The 14,782-nt window shown below is 41.4% G+C and overlaps 2 protein-coding genes across 2 annotated transcripts; one reads left to right on the top strand and one right to left on the bottom strand.

Moving 5' to 3' along the window:
• Positions 1-6,462: 6,462 nt before the first annotated feature.
• Positions 6,463-10,792, top strand: LOC140882814 (uncharacterized). Its single transcript, XM_073289017.1, has 7 exons — positions 6,463-7,153; positions 8,730-8,816; positions 8,892-8,936; positions 9,040-9,135; positions 9,268-9,369; positions 10,230-10,384; positions 10,472-10,792. Exons 1-7 carry the CDS (start codon positions 6,575-6,577, stop codon positions 10,551-10,553), a joined length of 1,146 nt encoding a protein of 381 aa, XP_073145118.1. The 5' UTR covers positions 6,463-6,574; the 3' UTR covers positions 10,554-10,792.
• A 1,002-nt stretch (positions 10,793-11,794) lies between these two features.
• LOC140879229 (uncharacterized) lies at positions 11,795-12,265 on the bottom strand. Its single transcript, XM_073282904.1, has one exon. The coding sequence runs from the start codon at positions 12,263-12,265 to the stop codon at positions 11,795-11,797; it is 471 nt and encodes a 156-aa protein (XP_073139005.1).
• Positions 12,266-14,782: the final 2,517 nt, after the last annotated feature.

Raw genomic sequence — 14,782 nt, 5'->3', positions numbered from 1 at the left:
ATGCGTCGAAATATGATATCTTTCTGCAAGGCCTGAACCAAGATATCTACTCTCAGGTTGTCGTCTGTGATGACCCGGTATCTTATGAGACTTTGGTGAACCGTTGCCGTCTTGTGGAGACTAGCAACAGGCGTGCACAGTTGATGATGCCAGCACAACCTAGTGGATCTTTTGAGCCTCGAGCTCAATCTGTTGTGCCATCTGTACCTACGTCTTCTTCTACTCCTACTACTTCGTCTGGTTCTCGTGGTTCACGAGGTACTTTCCGCTTTGGGAAGAAGAAGAAGAAGGAGGAGTTTTGTAGCCACTGTGGTGGGAAGCATCCTGCAGCTTCATGTCGGAGAGCTACTGGGGCGTGTTATATTTGTGGTCAGCAGGGACATCTGCGGAGAGATTGTCCTCAGCGTATGGGTACTGCTAGTGGATCGGGATCACAAGTTGGATCTCAAGCTTCTATTTTTCCACGTCAGCAGCCAGCACCACAGAGTTCTTCTGGTTATCGTCCCCAGACTCAAGGGCAGGTGTTTGCTCTATCTCAGGAGCAGGCTACGGAGGGAAGCGATCGCATGTTGGCAGGTAACTTCTTGTTATGTGGTATTCCTGCACTTGTATTAATTGATACGGGAGCATCGCATTCCTTTATTTCTAGTCGCTTCGTTAAGAGACATAGATTACCTTATGTATCATTAGATATGGATTTAGTTGTATCTACTCCGTTGGAGCAAGAGATAGTAACTAAGCGTCTAGTGATGGGTTGCCTTCTGGAGTTTGAGGGTAATGTGTTATCGGCTAATTTGATGATATTAGCGATGATGGATTTTGACTGTATCTTGGGAATAGATATGCTGACTTTGTATCACGCTACTGTGGATTGTTATCAGCGTTTGGTACAGTTTCATCCTGTTGAGGGTGATAGTTGGTACTTTTATGGTGAGGGTGCGCGACCTCCGATGCCACTTGTTTCGGCTCTGAAGGCATGTCATGTCTTGGAGTCAGGTGGGGAGGGCTACCTCATCTATGCAGTTGATATGTCCATGAGTAGTACGGGTATTGATCAGCTACCGGTTGTCAGCGAGTTTCCTGACGTATTCCCTGATGAGATTCCTGGTTTTCCTCCGGTTCGAGAGGTTGAATTTGGTATTGATCTAGTACCAGGAACTACGCCTATATCCCGAGCACCTTATCGTCTGGCACCGTCAGAGATGAGGGAATTGAAACAGCAGTTACAGGATCTGCTTGATAAGGGATATATTCGTCCGAGTGTTTCTCCGTGGGGAGCACCTGTTTTGTTTGTCAAAAAGAAGGATGGATCGATGCGATTATGTATTGATTACAGGCAGTTGAATCGTGTCACCATCAAGAATAAGTATCCTTTGCCGCGGATTGATGATCTGTTTGATCAACTACAGGGTACTTCTGTTTATTCGAAGATAGATCTGAGATCTGGATACCATCAGATGCGGGTACGAGACTCAGATATATCTACGACTGCTTTCAGGACCAGATACGGGATTATGAGTTTCTGGTGATGCCATTCGGTTTGACGAATGCACCGGCAGTCTTTATGAATCTGATGAATCAGGTATTTTGAGATTATCTGGATAGATTTGTCATCGTCTTTATAGATGATATTCTTGTTTATTCTCATGACAAGGATGAGCATGCACATCATTTGAGGATTGTTCTACAGACGTTACGAGATAAGCAGCTATATGCGAAATTAAGTAAGTGTGAATTCTGGCTTGATCGGGTAGTATTTCTCGGTCATGTGATTTCTAATGAAGGGATATCTGTTGATCCTAGTAAGATAGAGGCAGTGCTGAACTGGTCTCGACCGACGACGGTTGCTGAGATTCGTAGTTTCTTGGGTCTAGCGGGATATTACCGTCGGTTCATCGAGAATTTTTCACAGTTGGCCAGGCCTTTGACTCAGCTTACACGGAAAGATGTTGCCTTCATTTGGTCCTCGGATTGTGAGGAGTCATTTCACGAGCTGCGTAGACGTCTTACTACTGCACCTGTGCTAGCTCTACCTTCTGGATCAGGAGGTTATGTTGTCTATACTGATGCCTCTGGTCAGGGGTTAGGATGTGTTTTGACACAGCATGGACATGTTATTGCCTATGCTTCTCGACAGTTGAAGTTGCATGAGAGTAATTATCCAGTGCATGATCTCGAGTTAGCCGCCATTGTATTTGCGCTCAAGATTTGGAGACATTATCTTTATGGCGAGAAATTTGAGATATTTACGGATCACAAGAGTTTGAAGTATTTATTCACTCAGGCAGAGTTGAATATGCGACAGAGACGCTGGATGGATCTCCTGAAGGATTATGATTGTGAAATCAAATATCATCCAGGTTCTGCTAATCTTACTGCTGATGCCTTGAGTCGGCAAGTGAGACTGTCTGCACTTCAGACTAATGAAATATCTCATATGATTCAAGAGTGCTGTTCATTGAGTTTTACGCACAAGCACAAGAAAGGGATGAATGAGATTCGTTTGTATACTATTCTATCTGAGCCAGCATTGTATTCTCGGATCAGAGATGCTCAGATATCTGATGTTAAGACTCAGCGATTGGCACGTCTAGCCAATGGAGTTAATACATCTGGATTCCATTTTCAGGCAGATGGTTTATTGTGCCTATCCAATAGAGTGGTTGTACCTAATGTTGCAGAGCTCAGGAATGATATTCTATCTCAAGCTCACAGGAGTCGATTATCAGTTCATCCTGGAAGTATGAAAATGTATAAGGACTTGCGAACTAGATTCTGGTGGAAGGGAATGAAGCGAAGTGTTTATCAGTTTGTTTCGAGATGTTTGGTTTGTCAACAGGTCAAGGCTGAACATCGACGACCAGGTGGATTACTGCAGAATCTTGAGATTCCCGAATGGAAGTGGGAGCACGTAACTATGGATTTTGTCACCCACTTACCTATGACGTCACGTCAGTGTGATGCTATTTGGGTCGTTGTTGACCGTTTGACAAAATCAGCACATTTCATTCCTTATAACCGGGAGTATTCTTATGATCGCATGGCACGCTTATATATCCAGGAGATTGTGCGATTACATGGGATTCCAGTGAGTATTGTCAGTGATAGAGATCCGCGATTTACTTCACGTTTTTGGGGTAGTTTTCAGCAGGCGTTGGGTACCACTCTAAGTTTGAGCACGGCGTATCATCCGGAGACTGACGGGCAGTCAGAGCGCACTATTCGTACGCTGGAGGATATGCTACATTCTTCTGTCATGGATTTTGGCTTATCTTGGCAGGATCAGTTGCCTTTGATTGAATTTGCCTACAATAACAGTTATCATCGTAGTATTGATATGGCACCTTTCGAGGCATTGTATGGTCGACGGTGTCGTACTCCGTTATTCTGGGATGAAGTCGGGGAACGACAAGTCGAGGGTCCTGAATTGGTGCAGCAGATTGTAGACAAGGTAGATTTGATCAAGCATAGGATCAAAGTTGCTCAAGATAGACAAGCCAGTTATGCGAATATTCGCCGCAGGCCACTTCAGTTTGAGCCTGGTGAATATGTTTTTCTGCGAGTATCACCTTTCAGGAAGGTGATGAGATTTGGTGTGAAAGGCAAGTTGTCTCCTCGTTACATTGGGCCTTTCCAGATACTGGAGAAGATCGGAGATGTTGCTTATCGTTTGGCTTTACCGCCATCTCTTTCCAGTATACACAATGTTTTTCATGTGTCGTTGCTTCGACAGTACATAGCTGATGAATCTCATGTGATTCAATCTACTGATATTCAGCTAGAGCCAGATCTGTCTTTTGTGGAACGACCAATCTGTATCCTAGACAGGAAGGAGAAAGTTCTTCGGAACAAGACTATACCACTTGTGATGGTACAGTGGCAGCGCCGAGGCGTTGAAGAAGCAACTTGGAAAACTGAGAGTCGTATGCGAGCAGAATATCCTGAGTTGTTTGCTTTGTATTTTTGATTACCATATAAGATGTAATTACCGTTGTTGTAATAAGACATGGTTTGTTGTTTCATATTGTTATCTTGATTTATCTTTAGATGTTATTTCGCGGACGAAATATCTAAAGGTGGGGAGAATGTAGTAACCTGGAACCCATTTTAAGATAATAATATGTTAAACATGATTAAGGGTTGGTAATTGATCTATTTCGGAGTGTTATTGGACTTCGGAAGAGGAATTTGGGCATTTGACTTTGGGCCAGATCGGAAGCTCCGATCCCAGTTCGGAAGCTCCGATCCTGACCACTTCGGAAGCAGATCGGATGCACGGGGATCGGACGTTCCGATCAGGAACGGAGGTTCCGATCTCAGCCAGCCAGCAATGCTCGATGACTCAGCCGTGAGTTTTGACAAGTGTTGGTCGGGGGTTCGATCGGAAGTTCCGATCCCGGAACGGTGGTTCCGATCCCGACGTGTCGGACATGCACAGAATGAGCTGGAATCGGAAGCTCCGATCCCGAGATCGGTGGTTCCGATCGTTGCCGAGATTTTGGCTATAAATAGGGCTCATTTGCTTCAGTTTTGAAATACGAATTCCCGCGTTTCCTTCTTCAATTATATAGCGTGAGATATACACTTGAGGGCCCTATCGGTTAATAGTGAGGTTCTGAAATAACCACGGTGAGGTTATAGTCATTCAGGACTAGCGACTCCAAAGGGCTAACTACGGACGAAGGTATGGTCCGGAAATCTATTTAAGTTTTGGAAGTACTTATTAGCTTAGTTAAGGCTTATAGAATTTATGTAGTGATACGGTGAACTTTTGAATATAGGCTTGGAACCTAGGATCCTATTATACTTGAACTAGCCTAGAGGTACGTACACATTGACTGAGATTGCCAGCGAGTATACATGTTTATATGTTGCATTTATTTGGCATTATTATATGGCATGAGATATGATTTACCGTTTTCTATATTCATATGTCATGTGCATATACACGTTGAGCCTATACCTTGTTATACCTGACTATAGAGCCGCTCAGCTCTATACTCGATAGTCTGTCACTGAGAGTACCGCGACGGCGGGGGCATTTATGTCTGTCTACTCTAGTGTACTAGACGAGTGTGGTTGCACCCAGAGGTTGATCCGTGCGGTGGCAGCACTCATATGGCGCCGGTTCTGAGCATGACTTTTCAGATGACCCTGTACCAGTCATCATGTTGCATGCATTATATACATATGTTTACTCATGTCTATGTACTGGGCGTAGCGCTCACGTCCTAGTTGTTATCTTGGACACCCTATTCCATGGGGCAGGTCGCAGGATGGACGGAGCTGGTAGTTCAAGGCAGGACTAGGGAGCAGGAGCTTTGAAAGTTTTTATACAGCACGATTTATTAGCTGTATAATGTTTACTTTTAAAGAATTTCGATATGGTTGTATCACTACAGATTTAAGCCTGGATTATATTACTAAGCTGATATGTAAATTATGGATTACGTTTCCGCACGTTTTTACTCTGTTAAGTATTTTGCTGTATTTAAGTTTAATGCATGCTATTAGTTACCAGTTAGTAGGTGATTCCATGCAGGGTCACTACAGAGAGACTGGTGATACCCCATGAATGGGCCCATCACATGTTTAGGCCCAATTGGAGTCCATAGCCAAGAAACAAGGCTCGGATCCAGGTCTAAGTGTGAAGATTGACCCATGGAGGTAGGTAGTTGAGGCGAGACATGTTGGAGTTGGAGCTGAGGATGAGCCTAAGAGTGGAGGAGTAGAGATGAGGTGAGAAGGTGATGAAGTGAGATGTGGATGAGCCTGTGATGAGGTGAGGTGTGGATGAGCCTAGGAGTTGAGTATGACGATGGCGGAGAAGAGTAGCTAGGGTAGAGCATGCCCGAGGTGGGTGAGCACTTAGCCTAAGATTCGTCTCAAGGAAAAGACCTCTTAACTTCAGCCTCGCCTCAAGGGCAAGTTCCGGATGAACAAGCGCGTGAGTCTCACTCACGTGATCCCCTACGGAATGTGCGTGGTCCCCTACCTTCTACTCTATAAATATCGGATTTGCTCACTTTATTTGAAACTCATTACTGTCATTTTTGAGGGGCACCCAAGCTCTCCTCTTCACTCATTTATTTCCGACTCTGACTTGAGCGTCGGAGGGGCTACGCCGGGACACCCTCCCGGCCCCCTCTAACACTCTTTACTTGGTTTCAGGTTCGCCTACGGACTTGGAGCTTTGGGCTTAGGTCGAACTCGGGTCATCAAATTTTAGTGAGTATCATCACTCATAATATTATTTTTTTAACATTCAATATTATCTTTATCAATACTTTTAAATTTAACCATATGTATTTTTAAATTGAATGATAATGATTCTTTAGTATTTTTGGGAAAAACTTACTGTGTGATTTATTTATTTTATTATCCAACTCGAGGGGCGAATTGGAGATAAATGGTAGTTTCGAGGGGTAAATAGTCATTAAACCTTAACTTTTGTGTGAGAGTTCTCTCCTCGCTGGAATCCATTGTGGATTCCGACGGCTCTCAATAAACCCTACTGAAACAATATCGCATTCTCTTCACCGCCACCTGCTCCGCCTCTTCCGCCGTCGCGGAAATGAAGATCCCCTCCATATCTCTCCGTCACCATGTGAATGCCCCCTTTCTCCAAACCGGTCGTCCTCACCTCCCTCTCTCGCGCCACAACAACCCTCATTTCTCCGTCCGCATGACCCTCAGAGAAGACGGCCCATCCGTCGCGATCGTCGGCGCCACCGGCGCTGTTGGCAAAGAGTTCCTCTCTGTCCTATCCGACCGTGACTTCCCCTATCGCTCCCTCAAGCTCCTGGCCTCCGAGCGCTCCGCGGGAACGAGCTTGACATATGAGAACCGAAGCTACACAGTCGAGAAACTGGACGAGAACAGCTTCGACGATGTCGACATTGCGCTTTTCAGCGCTGGCGGGAGTATAAGCAAGAAATTCGGGCCCATAGCCGTTGAAAGAGGCGCCATTGTAGTGGATAATAGCTCCGCGTTTAGGATGGATGAGGGAATTCCGCTCGTGATCCCGGAAGTGAATCCGGAGGCCATGGAGGGAATCAAGTTGAAAAGTGGGAAAGCAGCGCTTATTGCCAATCCGAATTGTTCGACCATTATTTGCCTTATGGCTGTCACCCCGCTTCATCGCCGAGCTAAAGTAAAGTTTTTTCTTGCTATATTGCTTTATTTGATTATGTGTGGGTTTGCCCTGTAGAAGGCTTTGTTTTACCATGATCTTTATGTTACGTCTATATATCCTTTAAAGTGTTTTTTTTTATGAAATATTTAAAATGCAGGCTTCTCCCCAGTAAAATTTAATAGGCATATCCATTAATTGGTTGGCACGCCCCAATTGGGCATGCATTTTATTGACAATATAAAACATTTGGTGCAAAAATACTACGCTTATATCATAATACAACCATTTTTCTTCACAAAAATTCAATGATAAAATATTTATTAAAAATTTGTCACTTTATTATTATTTTAAACTTTTTCATATTATTAAATTTTTATTTTAAATATTATTTTTCTTTTTTAATTTGTTATTGATAATATTATTATTAATTTATTTCGATACCATTTGTTATTTCAAAAAGAAAAAAATATCTAAAATAAATTAGATATCAAGTGGATGAAGTAAACGTTTCAAATAAATATCCAAAAAAATTAATTGTCAAGTCGATGGTAATCCTCTTGTTCTACATTTTTATTATATTTTAATAATAGTTTTTATCATCATTTTTAATCTAAACAAGGTTAATTTAGTAAAATGACAACTAATTTGACCTTTGTTTGTTTTTGGGGCTAGGGTGCAAATTTTATAAAAGGTTAAGAGTGTGTATATGCCTGTTAAATGTGCGAAAAGTGTTTAATTTCAATATTTTACAGGACTGTTTGGTGCAAAAAACTTGCATGATAAATGTTCAGCGTATATGTTTGAAAATATAATGGCTTGTTGAGAATCTAATGGCTTGTCTTTAAACTTTCATCTCGAGTTAAATAATTGTCGTGTGGTTGAGCTAGATATAGTTGCAAGCATGTAGAAATGTCGTGGAAATTGGATGGAGTTAATGAATCTCTATTCCAACTTCCAATTCTAGACGAATATCAAAGAAGTGATAAAAGATATAGAAATTATAATTTCTGTATATTTATGGTCAAGCCATGAAATTTGCTTTGTGCTTTCTATGGGGTCACGATGTTATCGGTATTGGTTATGGATGAGAGATGATATGAGAAGCACGGGAACAAAAAGATATAAGGTGATATTTAAGAATAATAGGGCCTGGTTAGTGTTATGATATTTTGGACATGTACATGGAGATGAACGTATTGGACAGTAAATTGGAGAAATGGCCTTTCTTGCTTCCTCTTTTACTTCACAGAACGTAGACTCAAAGCCTCAAACACAAAAAGAACATGTAGATTAAATCGCATGTTTATTACTGACTTATTAGTTCCATTCGTCTGAGCCATATTGGAGCTACAACATTTACTGTGCTCATTGCGCCAACAATTTATTCGTAACTTCAGAAGTTCGCTAACTAAAAATTTTACCTCCATATTTTTCATACCTCATAATAGATTCCATAATATCAATTTATTTATTTTCTGTTTCTCTTTTTAAAAAGTAACAAATCAGAGGTTCCTGGATGCTCTGTACAATACATGACCGGCAATTTTTTACTTGCCAATGTATATGTGATTGTTTATACTGCTGAAATTTGCAGGTCACACGAATGGTTGTCAGCACATACCAGGCAGCTAGTGGTGCTGGAGCTGCTGCAATGGAAGAACTTGAACAACAGACTCGGGAGGTTTTTACTGGCTTGTTATTTTTTTTTAACCTTATCATCTGATTAAAGCACACTCTAAATATTACTTCGCAACAGGTACTGGAAGGCAAAGAACCTACCTGTCATATTTTTAAGCAGCAGGTTTGATTTGTTTGTTTTTCTCATATTTGATGCTAATGCTCTATGAACTATTTGCTACATCCTATTTTTATTTTGATTTTATTAACTTTATACCTTCGTGCAGTATGCTTTTAACCTGTTCTCACACAATGCACCCATCCTTTCCAATGGATACAATGAAGAGGAGATGAAATTAGTAAAAGAGACGAGAAAAATATGGGTATTGCATTTGTTTAATTGTATAAGAGAACTGTCAAATTTCGTGCGGTGGATCATTACCTGCTTGATTTAATGATGCAGAAGTTATATATGTTCATGTTTAAGTGACATTTTCTACTACCATGTGCCACAGAGTGATACGAGTCTGAAAGTGACTGCCACTTGCATAAGAGTACCTGTTATGCGGGCTCATGCCGAGAGCGTAAATCTTCAATTTGAGAAGTCTCTAGATGAGGTAAATCTTCTAGTCTAAATAATAAAATCTTTTTCTTTTGCCTCACATGTGACAACTGATAAGCAAGTGAACCTTTTTTCGCGTGTGGTCATTTATTCAATGTCATGTACTTCTGCTGTTTGTTTGCAAATTTGAGCTCTAAAAGTATAAGAACCTTCAAAAAGAACATTTATTCAATAACTAATCAGCCTGAGAAACATTACCTTCCCATAAGTTTCTCTTTATCTGCTCAGTCTTATGCTTTCAATTTGTATGTCCCTCAATGTCGGAGTTCCGTCACTGAATTTAATATGATACTGTTAGGGATTATGATATTAAATCAAAGTCCATTATAGTATATAAAAGAAGCCTAAAGCCCAAGGGTGTGAATTACATGGGAATGGTGAGCAGATAGTATATTAGAAAAGGGAGAGAGGGAGTTTATTATTGATTGAGAATATTCCATTTTTTGTTACTAGCTAGTGCTAGGAAGTATACAAGAGACTTACTCTGTGAAAAGTTATCTTTAATGTCATATTTCATTTTCGTTCATTAATCAAATTACCGTAATCCGCTTTCCTTCCATTTTTGTCTTTTCCATATAATCCTATAGAACCAGCCTGCCTAACAGATACCATGAAGATGGAAGTGGTCCATAGACTATGGACACGACCCTCCGGCATTTTAATTTGCCGATTTCGACTGATTATGCTTATGTGCACTCATTTCCATATTCAACGTAGTTTTAAATTTTTGTTCTGGATTGTTATCATAGGAGTGTAATAATTAGGTCCCTTAAATTTTTTTAAAAAAGCTCAACGCCTGTTTTCTCCTTGGCGTGCCCACTATTTTTTACAAGAAATTTTTCCATTTTTCTTCAGGACACTGCGAGAGAGATTCTCAGCAGTGCACCAGGGGTGGTGGTTATTGATGACCGTGTAGCGAACCACTTCCCCACGCCATTGGAAGTCTCTAATAAAGATGATGTTGCTGTAGGAAGAATACGACAAGACGTTTCCCTTGATGGAAACCATGGGTAACAAACTAACCACCGATTACCTGTTAATGCTTCTCATTGATTTTTGTTTATTCTGTCCTAAAAGCATATGCTTTTGCTTGATAGATTGGACATCTTTGTTTGTGGTGATCAAATACGCAAGGGTGCTGCTCTTAACGCTGTCCAGATCGCTGAAATGTTGCTATAACTTTTTGCATTAAGTTATCGGGTATTTTATTCAAAAATTTGTGGTTTAATTATTTTATATAATGCGAACAATTTTAGAAACACGGAGGCGAGCCTCAAAATTTTGGGCACATTGAATTGAATTCATTCCTGCTGTTTTTTTTTTCTTTTTCTTTCTTTTTGTGTTGTTTCACTCAACTGTATGCAGTGGACCGATAAATTTGATTTGAGAAAAGATCCGAGTGATCAAATTTGAAATGATATTTATTTATGTTATATTTGAAATTCATTATAATTACATTTGAAATTACATAACTTAATATGAAGTGAATTTGAAATTTCCATGAATTATGTTTAATCCGAGTAAGTTAATGAATTGATCCAAGCACAACCTAAAGGTTTTGGCTTGTTGCTCATCAATTTTGACACTCGTTTGTGTACAAATGTAAATTTCAGCGACAGTACAAATTATCAGAGAAATAATAAACTCTCTTTAACATAAAATTTGTAACTCTCCATTATGATCGATCTCATTTATGGGCAATTGATTGAAGTACAATAGAAGGGACAAAAACCAATACTTAGAACAGGAAAATTTGCAGGAATCTTTCATCAGTTTTATGATTTTATCCCAGCATTCATGAAGTTTTTCGAGAAAATATGCATCGACAGGGAGATAACGATGAACCTAGCCATTTGAAACGTAGCATGGGAACTTTTCAATATATATAGCCAATTCAAAACCCAATTAAAGAGAAACTGACTTGAAGCGAACCTAAAAACTGAGGAAGAGGGACCATACCAACATCAAACATCACAAAAAATCGTTGAGATCTTAATTTGCTAAATGATAACTCTTTCATAATCATCAAAATACAAAAGATACACGAGGTGACAGACGACGGGTTAAGAACCTGTCTAAAACAACCAGACATAAAACCAGCCGATCTTGCTAACTTATGAGCAATTTGGTTCCTGATCTACGAACAAAATATAATGAACAAGAGAATCGTTCGAATGCTAGGAATTTATAATCTTCATAATGAACAAGAGAATAGTTCGGACGCTAGGAATTTACAATCTTCCACTAAAAAGCCCAAACAAGAAACATCCACTAAAAGACCCAAACAAGAAACGTCGGAGTGGAAAGAATTTACCACTAAGAGCACGTCCGATTTGACGATAATATTGGAAAGATTTAGCTCCTTAAACCAGCTAGGAGCCTCACGAACACCCATTGCTTCTGCCATTGTTGAAGTAAAATCACCAGGAAAACATCCGCAAATAGCATTTGATTACAGCCCCTGAAGAATAGCGAATAATGCACCCATATCCCATTCGAGGAGGATCCTTGAAAATAGCTGCATCAACATTGCATTTAACAAAGTTGATAGGTGGATTATCCTGCTGCCATTGATTATGTAGATCCAATGCTGAATGAAAGACGACCTGGGTTTTAGTGTTTCGGTTCCAGACCACATCGTTCCTAGAGTTCCAAATGCTCCACAAAATCATAGCTGCACTATCAATTTCAGAAGGAGGGTGATTGTTGGTTAAAGAGATCCACCTATCAGTAAAGGATGTTGCTCCACTCACAATGCTGCCAATAGAGGAGAGGCGCCAAACGCTTCGAGCAAAAGGGCAAAGAACCAGAGCATGGATATCAGTTTCGGGATCATGATTACCGAGCGGACACCATTCTTGAATATTGATTCTCCTTCCTCTTAAAGCCATTCTAGTTGGAAGACAACGTGATAACGTTCTCCGTATTAAGTTTCGAACTTTGGGGGGAATGCTAATCTTCCAAACCAGATGCCAATTGACCTCGTTGTTAACATCACCAGGTTCGTGGGATGATGAAAATTTGTCAAACGACTAATGTATGTGTATAATAATAATAATAATAACAATAATCTCTACTATTTTATAGTAGTTAGGAGACATGTAGAAACTGCCATTATAAGGACACTAACTTTTGTTTTCAATTTTACCCTCTCCTTTCACAATTAGTTTTACCTTATATATATATTTTTAACGGGTGATTTATATCTTCTCTTTCTCACTCCACGTCTCAGACACAGAAGGAGTGACATACCATACCATACCATACCATACCATACCATACCAAAACTTACGGTAAAAACTTTTTTTTTTGTACCGATATACAAAAAATTTCGGTATATAGAAGTAGCATACCTGGTGATACCTCGGGAAGGCAGAGGTATCAGGGTCCCGGGAAAGCAGGGACATCGAGTTGATCCTCGGGACAGCGAGCGAGGCTCTAGCCTGAATATTTTAGGAAGGAGTGGTGATACCTCGGGAAGGCAGAGGTATCAGGGTCCCGGGAAAGCTGGGACATCGAGTTGATCCTCGGGACAGCGAGCGAGGCTCTAGCCCGAATATTTTAGGAAAGAGTGGTGATACCTCGGGAAGGCAGAGGTATCAAGGTCCCGGGAAAGCAGGGACATCGAGTTGATCCTCGGGACAGCGAGCAAGGCTCTAGCTCAACTATTTTAGGAAGAAGTGGTGCTACCCCGAAAGGCAGAGGTATCAGGGTCTAGGAAAGGCAAGGATATCAGGGTTGTTCCTCGTGGAGAATGAATAAGTCTTGACGGGGTCGCGCTGGTAGCTCGGGGCTAAACAAGTAACCCATCTCGGGTGGATTCATGAGGCGGGAGAGACTGAGTCATAAACATCTAGTCATCGTGTAGTAGCCCAGTTTCAATTTACAAGATTAATTGGTTAATTATATTTTATTAATAAGAGCACAAGTTAAGATCAAGAACACATGACATGAGTAGCTCGGGTCGGTCATGGTTGTTCAACAATAGCTCGGGCATTGAGCAAGAGCTCGGGCATTGAGCTAGAGCTCGGGCTTGGAGCTAGGGCTTGGGAATGTGTTTGTGCTTGGCTCGGGTCGGGGCTTAGGGTGCTCAAAAAAGTGATGTGCAAGGCCAGGGTGGTGTTCGGTCATGGGAAGAACACATGGTATTCAGGTCGGGAATGGACACGTGGCTGGAGCTAAAACACGATTAGTGTCCTGCTAGGTGTCATGCACTCGATTGACACCTGTCCCAGCTCATCCTCTATAAATAGGAGTTGAGAGTTCGGTCATTTGTAAACCATTTTATCTCACTTCTTAGTTCTACTCGGATCAAAGAGTAGCTCGGGAGCTCGGGAAAGAGTAGCTCGGGAGTTCGGGAAGGAGTAGCTCGGGAGTTCGGGAAGGAGTAGCTCGGGGCTTGACCTAGAGCAGTTCAGATCGGGCTTGACCAGGAGCAGTTCAGGTCGGGCTTGAAGGGAGAGGTCAGGTCGGGTCAGTCTTGAAACCAGGTCGGGTCGGGACTTGGACCTAAGGCAGCTAGGGGTTGTCTTCTTCCATCTTAGTTCAGACTTCGGTGTTAGGTACGATAGTACTGTTCGAGATATCCTGACTGAGTATGCATGTATTATGTGACTGCATGATTTATATGTCATTGATTTATGCTGCATTCATCTGCATATTGAGCTATCTCCTTCGAGATGTATATTAGTAGGGTTGTACCCTATCCTGTTAGTGGATGGACTTACATCGATTTGGGTCCGGCATATCCACTGGTATATTGGTATGGGAGCCACCTCCTGCAGCGACGGCACAACGTGCTACATACAAGGGCCCGGTCTGTCTCTGTTATCTGATCTTTGACCTCGAGTTATAGGGAGTTCACTTTGCATGCATGTATACTCATACTCTCGTACTGAGCATTTTATGCTCACGTCTCATACTTTGTGTTTCTGGACACCCTATTCCATGGGGCAGGTTTGCGATTGGACGAGGCGGGTGGTTCCAGGAGGGGTTAGGCAGCGGTTGGTCAGCTGGAGCTTCGCTTAGATTTTTATTTCTGTTGTTATCGGATTGATACAGCTTTTCGATATGGTTGTATAATCTATTTGGTTTTTTTTTACAGATTCCTTGCCTTGGGATTGTAGTATTTGTAATGTTTCCGCAGTTTATTCTGATATCTGTTTAATAGAGTTAATTGCATGCCTAAGTTCTGTTTAGTAGGTGAACCGGGTAAGGGTCACTATATTTATGGTATCAGAGCATGCATAGTTTTCTTGGGATTTAGATTCTGCATAAGATAACCGTGAGGTAATTTGTGTAGATGGCAGATTGTGACGATCAGAGCAGCCATGGCAGTGTAGGTGGACGCTGGGGAGACGATGACCGAGAGCGTCGTCGTGAGCGTCATCATCGTTGCCATGATGATC

The sequence above is a fragment of the Henckelia pumila genome, chromosome 2 (assembly GCF_033568475.1).
Source record: "Henckelia pumila isolate YLH828 chromosome 2, ASM3356847v2, whole genome shotgun sequence".
In the NCBI taxonomy this organism is placed as follows: Eukaryota; Viridiplantae; Streptophyta; class Magnoliopsida; order Lamiales; family Gesneriaceae; genus Henckelia; species Henckelia pumila.
Note: the sequence above shows the minus strand (reverse complement) of the source record. Positions and strands in the feature narration are given on the sequence as shown.

Bases quoted from the DNA above. Each gene is read 5' to 3' on its own strand.
- LOC140882814 (XM_073289017.1), top strand. From the start codon at position 6,575: ATGAAGATCCCCTCCATATCTCTCCGTCACCATGTGAATGCCCCCTTT. The intron at 8,817-8,891 runs GTTTTTACTGGC...ACTTCGCAACAG, and splicing joins TTGAACAACAGACTCGGGAG to GTACTGGAAGGCAAAGAACC. The intron at 9,370-10,229 runs GTAAATCTTCTA...ATTTTTCTTCAG, and splicing joins TTGAGAAGTCTCTAGATGAG to GACACTGCGAGAGAGATTCT.
- LOC140879229 (XM_073282904.1), bottom strand. From the start codon at position 12,265: ATGGCTTTAAGAGGAAGGAGAATCAATATTCAAGAATGGTGTCCGCTC.